This window comes from Branchiostoma belcheri, unplaced genomic scaffold, assembly GCF_001625305.1.
Source record: "Branchiostoma belcheri isolate BF01 breed outbred unplaced genomic scaffold, Haploidv18h27 scaffold13, whole genome shotgun sequence".
Classification (NCBI taxonomy): Eukaryota; Metazoa; Chordata; class Leptocardii; order Amphioxiformes; family Branchiostomatidae; genus Branchiostoma; species Branchiostoma belcheri.
Genome location: NW_017802713.1, coordinates 490,674 through 501,375, shown reverse-complemented (window position 1 = coordinate 501,375; position 10,702 = coordinate 490,674). Strand labels below are relative to the sequence as shown.

Genomic DNA, 10,702 nt, shown 5'->3' with positions numbered 1-10,702 from the left:
CGGCAAGAAACCACATTCGCCTTACACAGAATAAGGGCCAGATGGGGTCAGCAGACTGAGAGTAGTTTTGTTTACCGTGCGACACTGCCATCTAGCGACTTCTTTATGAAACTGCACGTCATCTCATACACGCGCACGCCACGACGTTTACAGTGAGAAAAGGATCAGAAACACCTGGAAATTCAACACACGTACGTGTTTAGGGTCTGCTGAAGTCACGTCTAGGCAAAGAAGAACGTTATGGAGCGCTGGGAGTTTGACGCTAACAACATTGTTCCTTACAACTTCGAGCCAAGGTACTCGGACTCGAGAGGAGAGAGTGGGGAGGGGGGCAGTGGTGCAGGTGACAACACTGCGGGAGCTGTGGCTTCTATCTCCCCGTCGGCTGAACCGGAGACTATCGCGGCCGTCACCATCCGAGAGTGGGACCAGGCCGACGAGGAGACCGCCAAGTGGAGACTGAAGCACTTCGTGTGGTGTCGGTGTGGCGGGAAATGCCGACAGATGAAGACCGTACACGAGAGCGTGTGTTGTCACGACTTGGTGGAAGCTGAGCAGAGAAGGGAGGGCCAGGACATCCTTTGTCTGACAGAACACGCCGGATTCAAAGTCGTCGTCCTCAATAAGGACGTGTTGGAATGTGCAATGGTTGCAAAGTTAGAGGGGGCGGAACATCAAAGAGAAGATGATGATGGTTACGATGATGATGATGACTATGATGATGTTGGTAATAATGATGATGATGATGATGATGACGAAGCCCTCGGAGCAGAAGCACCAGAAATAAACAACAGAGCCTACAGGCTCCAGGCCTACAGCCAGTGCTGCATTTTTCTCCAGTTGGACTTGGATCCTGAGGAATGTGTACGAAGAGTCATTCCTTCATGTGTCGTGCAGGCAATCAATAAAATGTACCCAGATCCGAGTGGAGACTTCAAGTCACCTTTTGAGGATGAAGGATGTTTATAGAAGCTATTTGTTTCTGAGACTAATTCCATTCCACATTATGTACAAACTTTGTCAATCATTGTTATATATTGAAGAGCCTGGGTGCCATCCTCCATAGTTTCTGTAGCCCATGGCATTTAAATAGGGAGAGTTGGGAGACAGTGTAGCTTTATGATTCATAACATTGTCATATACATGTAGTTACTAGTAAGTAATTGCTTTAGCCACCCTGATACATTGCCCAATGTCTGCTGTATTTTGCAGATCTACAACTATGTACAATCATTCAGTTTATACATGTATGTATGTCAGTAGATGTAGAAGTGTCAGTTACCATTAGTTGCTCTTGAGTTTTATATTGCAGACATTGCATTTAGAATAATGACCTTGAACAAATGTTTTATTGAATTGTTCAGTAGTATAACTTCACCACCTTGTATAGCTGTATACAAAGCATTATAGATAGCATGTAAACTATAGAAACAGCATCACATGCTAACATTTTGTTCTTGTTAGATATTCAATTGTTCATACAGTTGCTATTTAGCATTTTTGTGCTTGTGACATGTTCAATTGTTCATAGAATTGCTAGTAGCAAGTCTTATTGTATCTTATTGTATGCCAATGGTCAGAAGTCATTCTTGCAGTTATCATATGCACTTTGTGATGTGATGTAATGTGAAAATGTTGCTGGTGACTACAAGGAAAGCTGATCTGTGTTAGTGTTCATTCTGTTGATCAAACAATGCTTGATCTGCTGTAATGAATAAGTACTTTCTAGAATTGTATTATCCTTAATGATACATTAGGTTTGTTCAAATAAAGTTCTGTTTCCCAGTCTTGATCACACTGTTTTACATGAACATACAGGTCATAGCATTATCTGTTAGGCGAAAATCACGAAGCTTGTCAATACCTGTATGTTTGAGAAGCAAAGGATACCAGGGTACATACCAATATGGTTATGTCTATCTAATGTAAGATTTTCATTTATAGATCTTTTGATCATTTAGTGAGGGGGAAGAAAGAGCCTTGTCATGCACACCGAGCCAAGGTCCTCCTTGCCTGGGCCCAAACACTTTAGGATCTGAAAAGGAAAGAAAAAGTGCTTTTATCTTCTTGGAAAATGTCAGCTTACATGTGATCCATTATATCAACTTGATGTAGCCTTATGATCCACATACACATGCATACACAACGTAATCTCCTTGCAATGATACTTGAATGACATCATTACTTGATGCCTGATCACTTTGTGCACACCACAAAAAGAAGTAAAAAGGCGGGGAGGAAAACGTCGCTAACAGAAGGAGAAGACCAAAAATCAAGAGCGACAAGACATCGTTTTCCTCCTCCCAAGAAAGGCAGCAGTCTTTACTCTACCCTACTCTTTTTGAGTGGTTTTGTTTACCGTGCGACACTGCCATCTAGCGACTACTTCAGGATCTGCACCCAACTCGCGCACGCCAGCACGACGTCGACGTTTAGACTGTCCTTGGATTGAGAAGAAAGGCCGGGAAGTCAGCACACTTGCGTGTTTAGGGTCTTCTGTAGCCACTTCTGGGCAAAAGTAGAACGTCATGGAGAGCTGGGAGTATTTTAAGAAGAACTTTGACCCCAACAACATTATCCCTTACAACTTCGAGCCGTACCTTCCAGACTCAGGAGAGAGTGGGGAGGGGGGCAGTGGTGACGATGCTTGTCTCTCCCCGCCGGCCGAACCGGAGACCATCGCGGCCGTCACCATCCGAGAGTGGGACCAGCTCGATGAAAAGACCGCCAAGTGGAGGCTGAAGCACTTCGTGTGGTGTCGGTGTGGCGGGAAATGCCGACAGATGACGACTGTACACGAGAGCGTGTGTTGCCACGACTTGGTGGAAGCTGAGCAGAAGGGGGTGGGAAACGACATCCTGTGTCTGACAGAACACGACCGATTCAAACAGCTCGTCCTCGACAAGGACTTGTTGAAAATATTCATGGTCCAGAAGAAGGCGTTGGAAGAAGAGCTAAAAGAAGATGATAGTTACGATGATGATGATGACGATGATGATTATGAAGCCCCAGAAATCGACAACGGAGCCTATTGGCTCCAGGCGTACAGTAATTGCTCGTATTTTCTCCACAACATGAACGAGAAATGTGTAGGAAGCGCCATTCCTTCATGTGTCGTGCAGGCGATCAACGAAGCATTCCCGTAGCCAACTGGAGAATTCAAGGGACTTTGGCAATATGTTTTTGACAATATCTGAGGCTCATTCCATCACATTATGTACTATCTATGTTATTGCACACCGGTGTAGGTTATGCTTCATAAGCCAAGAAGGTTCAATTCCATTCTGAATTAATCTACCACCTGTTACTACATGTACTATTAGTACGTACATGTAACTGTTACGTTGCCCAACATCAGCTGTATTTTTAAGTTGCAACTGCAGCTATTTCAGTGCACAATAGATATAGAAGTGTTAGTTGCCAGCAGTTGCTCATGTATTCTATATAACTAACCAAAGACATTACTTAGTACATGTATATAGTGTAGAATTATGTCTTTGAACAAAAGTTCAGTTGTTCAGTATTGCTACAACCTCACCACTAGTCTACTTACATAGTTAGCTGTAGTAAGTTACTGTTAGACATTACATGTAGACTATAGCTATAGGAACAGCATCACATGTACTTTCTAGCATGATATCATCCGTAATGATACATCAAGTTTGTTCCAATAAACTTTTGTTTCACAGTCTTGATCACACTGTTTTTACCCTCCATGTAAATGGGGGGTATTGTTTTTACTCCGTTTCATGTTTGGTCTGATATCTGAAGATCGGTGAGAAGGAACTGTATGATATTTGGCAGATTGATGGATGGGGCCTTGGAGATTGTGTAGGTTGACTTTGAGCACCTGGTGATTGACCTTGGTACTGCAGTTTAATTTTTTTATTCTATTGTTGGCACGTTATGGTCTGTGTGTGCGATGCTAAGGTAGCATGTAGTTGTGGTTACAATGGTTTACTGATGTAAATTTGGGCCCCCTAGCTGTTTGCTTTGAACCGAAATTGCTATCTCAATGTCAGATTGTTTGCGTTGAATGATCTCAGAACCCGGTGGATGGTTGGCGATCATTTTTGGTATGTGGGTAGACGCTGACTGTCTTTGCGTTTTAGCGTGCATTAGCAGGTTGTCGTAGATTTGCATTGCTTATTTAAAAGGATTTTCACATTTTCACCCCTATTTCATAATAGGATGGTCTGTTTGACCCCAAATTGGTACAGAGTGTTTTTGTTTATACCTCCAGCTGGCAGGTCAGGCCAATCTATTTTTACCTCTAGACCATGTCTGCAGGAAATATATCTTATCTTTAATCGGTCATTCAGCAGGGAACTGGGTCATCTGTGGTTTGTTAATATGTTGTGCTTGAGAGGTCATTGACCTCAAACAAACCATGGTAACAAGACACTAAACACCTGCACATGACAGCTTGACAACATGACAATACGAAGTGCCACAACAAAATTCTTAAAGGATAGACATCTATAGACATCTATCATTCTGCTGATAAAAACAAAGTTTGACTCATAATATCTCTATTAAAATACACCAAAAGATTACAAAATAACAAGCTATTTCATGGAGGGACGATGTCTACGACTTCTCCTTGTTCAATTCTGTGTTTTGGTCATAACATTAGCTGTTTAATAGGTGAAAAACACAAAGCTTGTCGAATACCTATATGTTTGAGAAGAAATCAAATGAACAGATTGGAGTTAAATGGGTGGATACCAGGCTACATACTATGGTTATGCATATGTAAGTAAAGTAATTATGCAAATTAGCAGCTAATTTGCATAATAAAATGGATATTTGTGTTGAATTGGTGGTCCCTGCAATTTTGGGTGGTCCCTAAAATTCAGCAATTTTTGGTGGTCCCTAAAATTCAGCAATTTTGGGTGGTCCCTATAATTAAATAATTTTTGGTGGTCCCTAAAATTCAGCAATTTGGTATGTAGGTGGCTGAAATGATGCTTAGCACATGATAATTATGCAAATTAGCAGCTAATTTGCATAATCAAGTTAATATTTGCGTCAAATTGGTGGTCCCTATAAGCCAGCATGGTCAGCTTTTGCATTTCCCGCGCTAAATGTCAAAGGTTACATAATTAATTACCCGGCTCGTGTGCGGTATCACAGCCTGTACTACATGTCGCTGTGCAAATGAAATAGTTAACAGCGTATGTGCGGTCACGTATGGGTGTCCTGGAGTCATACTACTTCGGCTATACCGTTGTTAGAGCATGAGGGATGCTTCTTCACATGTTGAGGACGCCAGAAGACGGCCTATGGCAGGCGGGAGAGCGGTCGATAACCAGGGGATAGGGGTCAAACCGCGACCCGGTTTGTCGGACGAGGTTTTCGCCATGTTGTTCATCCTGGTCCTGAGTTTGGTCATCCCCCTGTCCCTGTCCATATGGGTGGTGTCACTCTTCATGAACACTGCGTATGACGGTAGGTTGTTTTGCTGTCCACATCCCTTAGATTTTAACGTTTATGCTGTCGTATGAGTGTCATAATTTTTTTAAATTTATAAAACTCCAAGTGGGGGAGGGGGGCGGTTTTACCACACTTCCTCTATTTTGTTTCACTTTCGATATTTTCTTACTACTAGTACAATGTATATGCCTGTGACGTTTAGTTATCGACAACACGGGCGGAGATACTTAAGTGTCACCATCGCATTTTTCATTTTAACCAAGCTGGCAGACTTCACCCCCACACACAGAACTCAAGTGCACCATTGAGTACAGTACTGAGGATTTGTATGCCAGTATAACACAGGGAGAGAGGGGGAAAGGGAGAGAAAGGGGGAGGGAGAGAGAGAGAGAGAGTAAGAACATGTAATATTAAAGCTATATATTGCTATATATTGCGAATATAATGAATGTCTGCTGTATTGTGTTCCAGGCACACTGTATCCCATCTCTCCATGGAGGCTGCTGTTTGCTATTCTTGCACCTCTGTTCATCACTGTCAAAGGTCTAAAGAAGAAAAGTCTGGACATGAGTGGTGCACTCTCTGGTAGGTCTCAAATGTATGAATGTACCAACTGAATAGCTGGTGCCATAGCCAATCATGCAGTAGAGTGTTTGCCTTGCATTTGATAGGTGGTGAGTTTGATCCCGGCCAAGTCATAGCAAGGACTTTTACATTATTATCATTATGGTACACACATACTGTTGTCTCTGCCTTTTTTTAAAGCACTTAGCATTTGGGAAAGAGCATTCGAGTGAAACACCACCAATACTGGACTACTCAGTAACTCCCTGCTGTCACAAATGATTGTACAAAGATGAGTTGCCCAAGGGCTTTTGAGATGGGCTTTGGCTGACTTGACTTGATTCAGATTAATGGTAAATATATTGAGGGAGTTTATATAATATGCTTGTTTAATGATACAGACTCATACTTTGATTTTCTGCCCTTGCAGGATTTGTAGTAGGCTTTATCCTGACTGTCAGCAACCTGTGCTTCTTCTCCTGTCTGCTGGCCTTCTTTGGGATATCGTCATGGGCAACCAAGTACAAGGCCGAGAAGAAAAGGGCTTTAGAAGAGGACTTCAAAGAAGGTACTAGTATGTTGTGTATTTTAGAGTAATACACAAATTAACACAATGCATTCATACAATGATTTCAAAAATCTTTAAATGGCACATGTATACCAAAAAGATTTTGGTATTATTCATTGGTATTGAGCAATGTGTGCTTAACCTTCTCCATGCTGCCAAACTCCATAGCCAATAGAGCATTGGTAGCCAGCTGGCTATGTCAGTGTGCCAAAGGTTAAAAACACATTATTCTTTGTACAGCCAACATTTATAGAAGATACTGGGGACTAAACACAAGATAAATGCTTAAGAGATTATGTTGAGGGGGCAGCTGTATGTCTAAACTTTAAATGGTCCTCTCAGCTGTGTATTTCAGCTGTGCACCTGTTTGTGTTGCAGGTGGCCAGAGAAACTGGATCCAGGTGCTGTGTAATGGAGGTGTTGCTACAGAGCTGGCTATTCTGTACATGATAGAGTTCCACCCAGGAGAGACTGTCATTGACTTCAATACCAGGTCATCCTCCTTCGCAGGGCTAAAATCCTCCGGTTCCCTTCCGGTTTTAGCCCTGCTATTTACCGCTGACAGTTTGACTTCTGGTGACGTCACCGCCAAACTGCTGTCAGCCAATCAGAGAATTTGCGCACCGAGCTTTGCGCAAAAACCGCAAAGGTCGCTGGGAACCTATTAGCCAATCAGGTTACATGTTGGGACAGGCCAAGATGGCGGCTATTACAGATACTAGAAGTTTCGTGCGAGCCGTGCAAGATTTATTTGGAGTCGAGCGGCTTCGTGAGCATCAGCAGTCGACGCTACGGGCGCTGCTTGATGGCAGAGACGTTTTTCTGAGTGTGCGGACAGGAGGAGGGAAGAGCCTGTGCTATATGGGCTTCCCAGCAGCGGCCAAAGCCCTGGCCAAAGCCGAGACAGAGTTAGGGCAAGCCCCCCGACATCTGATTGGTTTGTGCCAAATAAGGCAAGCTCATGAATTATTTATAAGTGACGTCACCAAAAGTCAAACTGTCAGCGGTAAATAGCAGGGCTAAAACCGGAAGGGAACCGGAGGATTTTAGCCCTGCGAAGGAGGATGTACCAGGTCAGATCTTCAAACATCCTTTTTTTATAGTTTAACTCTTAATTATTAAATGGATTTCTGCCAATAAAAGAAACTTCATGATGGTTTAATTTTTTGTGTTTCTTTTAAATTTGTATTGTTTTTTTCAGTTACCTCTTACTGTAAATTACAAGAATTAACCCTGCAAATATGTATTTTATACTTCTACTGTACTACAGAATCATTTCAACCACAAACTTCAAAAACAACATGAAAACCTCTTCTCTCCTATTGCAAAATCAACCCCGCATAAAGTGCACTCAGTATAAATGTTTGTCTATGTACAGTGAAAGGGGACACAAATGTTACATGGATCATAAGCTGGTTGTTTTTCTCTTCTCTTTAACATTTTTATTTTGCTTGTTATATGCCCAGATATAACACGTGTTGGCTGGTGCTGGCTGTTGTAGCAGGTTTGGCCAGTAGTTGTGGCGACACCCTGTCATCAGAACTGGGGACAGTGTTGGGAGGAGAGCCTAAACTCATCACCACATGGAAGCCTGTACCAAAAGGTTGGCATTACTAGAAAAACTTGCAGGCCTTGTCTTGTAGTAACAGAATCAAGCCGTGAGACTCTGTACGAGCAACTATGAAAAGAGTGCTAGTTTCACGGAAATTAAAGGAAACCTAGTATCTCTGACAATGAATGTCCAGACTATGCATGATGTACAAAATGACTAATAAACTGGTAGATGTACCAACTAGTAAGTATCACCAGCTTGAAAAAGAAATCACATACTAGTATCTGAGTTATCAACTAAGGATTGAGGTGTTTTCCAAGAAATATCATAGAAGTGTTATACCGACTATACAGAGATACAGATACCATCATGAAAACAAGTGATTTCTCGATTAAGAGTGTTAGTTTAGTGTGTAATACTAGAGTTCAAAGTAACAATGCTACCCTGTTGCTTGTACAGGTACCAATGGTGGAGTGACGGGAGTTGGGCTAGCCTGTAGCCTGATGGGGGGCGTGGCAGTGGGCGTGGCTTATTACATCACCATGCTGTTAGCCAATGAGCCATTGTCTGACAGTGTGTACCAGTGGCCCATGGTTCTGTATGCTGGAGCCTCAGGGCTGCTGGGATCACTCTTGGACTCCTTTCTTGGGGCCACACTGCAATATTCCGGTAAGCTAATTGCTTTAGTATTCTGGAAAGGGTATTTATTACTTGCAAAACTATGATTGAAGTATTGTTGCCTGGTAAATATTTTTGTGTAGTATATTGCAGGCACGTGATTTTAACATGTATAGATGTAAGGACACATTACACAGATGCAAATTAACCTTCTCCCTGCTATCTTAAGCCCTGTAACCAATACAAATTTAGTGCCAAAAGGCCACTGTACTTCCAAAGAGAGCCACAGTGTGGTGTAGGGAGCTGTAGTAGGTTTGAATCTTTAGTTCATAGCAAATGTATAAAGAATTTGGAACTGTGTAATCTTATTGTGTTAACCTTGTCATTATTGTTTGCATTGTAACTTTCCAGTGCTTTGCCCTTTATTAAGTATTAAAGGAAAATTTGAGGTAATTTCACCTCTTCCATGCCTCTTTGCTCTCCAAGGTTTTTGTGATGAACAGAAGAAGGTTGTCCAGTATCCGTCCCCTACAACCAAGCACATCAGTGGGCTGCCCCTGCTGGACAACCACGGAGTCAACCTGGTGACATGTGTCATCATCAGCCTCACAATGCCGCGCCTGGGATACCAGCTCTGGCCATACTAGATCTTAACTTCTAGACTAGGCCACATCTACAATGAGAATTGAACTCTTCTCCAACTCAGAAATTTACTCACTGGATTTTTTCAACCAATTTGACCCAGTGCACGTGTCACACGTGTCTTCAGGGTTAGAAAGGAAAATGAAGACAGGATTCAGTTGGTAAATTTATTCAGTTGGAGAACAGTTTAGTTCACATTATGTAATTTACCAACTCAGATGAACTGTCATGCTAGGCCACACCTAATTAATTTCTAAGTTCTCTGTGACATACTGTACTGTGGAAAGGTAATGTAGTAGAAAAATGAAAATAGAGGCAGGTATCCTGTGGTAGACTCAACTTTACCATATTAAAGCCTCAAAGTAAACATCCTGTACCAGAAAACATTCCAAACAAGGCGAATGTAACAACAACTTCCAATGAATGTATAAATGAAAAACTACAGTAACTATTAGAAAGACTTCATACCACTGTTGACGTCAAATTATGAGCAATTTGGAGGTTGATTTATTTTGATACACGTATTTCAAAAGTCCTTTTACAGTATGCACTATAAGGTATCATCATGATGTACTTCTAGTATCTTCATTTTTTTGTACAAGACTGTATATTTATTTTGCAGTGATACATTATTTTTCACAATCATGCAATATTGTACACCATGGGTTTTGTGTCTCAGTGATGGGGACATTGCTGCTAGGAAGCTGTGGAGGTACTAGTTCCACTGAATCATAGGAACGACTAGTAAAGAAGTATTGGGTAAGGGGGTGAAGTCTGTTGTCTGGTCAAGTACTGTACCAGTATAGACAGACAGAGAGGCTGATATAACATTTGTTCACTGTTTATTTTTGCCATGTTACATAAAGCAAGTGATGATCCTTTTCCCAAGATAACTAGATAGACAATGTCATGTTTCTTTGATACAGAATATACAAAACCAACTGTAAAATGCAACAATGTCATTTATTCCTTTCACTGTTATAACTGATAATATATTCTACGTTCACTTTTCATAAACAATGTACCCCATTTACATGCCTGAAAATTTGACAATATAACAATATCCTCAGATAGTGATATCCTGAAATATTGCAAATATTTACAGATAAAATGCCTTTCTCACATTTTCCATTGAGTAACAAGTGCGTGAAAATTTTTTCGTCAACAAGGTTGCAAATGCCATGACAAGTTCAAGATAAGTAAATAACATCTTCAAGATGTCTGAATACAGTACATGAGACCAGAACTGGATTGATAACAAACAGTGGCCTGATGATCAGAACTGTGGATATTAAACTATAACATACCGGTACATGTGACCA

The 10,702-nt window shown here is 41.5% G+C and overlaps 3 protein-coding genes across 3 annotated transcripts; all 3 read left to right on the top strand.

Moving 5' to 3' along the window:
• Positions 1 to 7: 7 nt before the first annotated feature.
• LOC109463937 lies at positions 8 to 2,027 on the top strand. Its single transcript, XM_019760835.1, has one exon. It carries the CDS (start codon positions 241 to 243, stop codon positions 967 to 969), a length of 729 nt encoding a protein of 242 aa, XP_019616394.1. The 5' UTR covers positions 8 to 240; the 3' UTR covers positions 970 to 2,027.
• A 161-nt stretch (positions 2,028 to 2,188) lies between these two features.
• On the top strand, positions 2,189 to 3,695 carry LOC109463938. Its single transcript, XM_019760836.1, has 2 exons — positions 2,189 to 3,149; positions 3,191 to 3,695. Exon 1 carries the CDS (start codon positions 2,529 to 2,531, stop codon positions 3,144 to 3,146), a length of 618 nt encoding a protein of 205 aa, XP_019616395.1. The 5' UTR covers positions 2,189 to 2,528; the 3' UTR covers positions 3,147 to 3,149; positions 3,191 to 3,695.
• A 1,404-nt stretch (positions 3,696 to 5,099) lies between these two features.
• On the top strand, positions 5,100 to 10,329 carry LOC109463970 (transmembrane protein 19-like). Its single transcript, XM_019760891.1, has 7 exons — positions 5,100 to 5,451; positions 5,908 to 6,021; positions 6,431 to 6,568; positions 6,947 to 7,061; positions 8,035 to 8,171; positions 8,580 to 8,789; positions 9,225 to 10,329. The coding sequence occupies exons 1-7, from the start codon at positions 5,241 to 5,243 to the stop codon at positions 9,383 to 9,385; spliced, it is 1,086 nt and encodes a 361-aa protein (XP_019616450.1). The 5' UTR covers positions 5,100 to 5,240; the 3' UTR covers positions 9,386 to 10,329.
• The last annotated feature ends 373 nt before the right edge of the window (positions 10,330 to 10,702 follow it).

What these genes read in the sequence shown, in the direction of transcription:
- LOC109463970 (XM_019760891.1), top strand. Translation starts at nt 5,241, where the DNA reads ATGAGGGATGCTTCTTCACATGTTGAGGACGCCAGAAGACGGCCTATG. An exon ending in CATGAACACTGCGTATGACG is followed by an intron (nt 5,452 to 5,907) that starts GTAGGTTGTTTT and finishes ATTGTGTTCCAG; the next exon opens with GCACACTGTATCCCATCTCT. An exon ending in CATGAGTGGTGCACTCTCTG is followed by an intron (nt 6,022 to 6,430) that starts GTAGGTCTCAAA and finishes CTGCCCTTGCAG; the next exon opens with GATTTGTAGTAGGCTTTATC.
- LOC109463938 (XM_019760836.1), top strand. Translation starts at nt 2,529, where the DNA reads ATGGAGAGCTGGGAGTATTTTAAGAAGAACTTTGACCCCAACAACATT.
- LOC109463937 (XM_019760835.1), top strand. Translation starts at nt 241, where the DNA reads ATGGAGCGCTGGGAGTTTGACGCTAACAACATTGTTCCTTACAACTTC.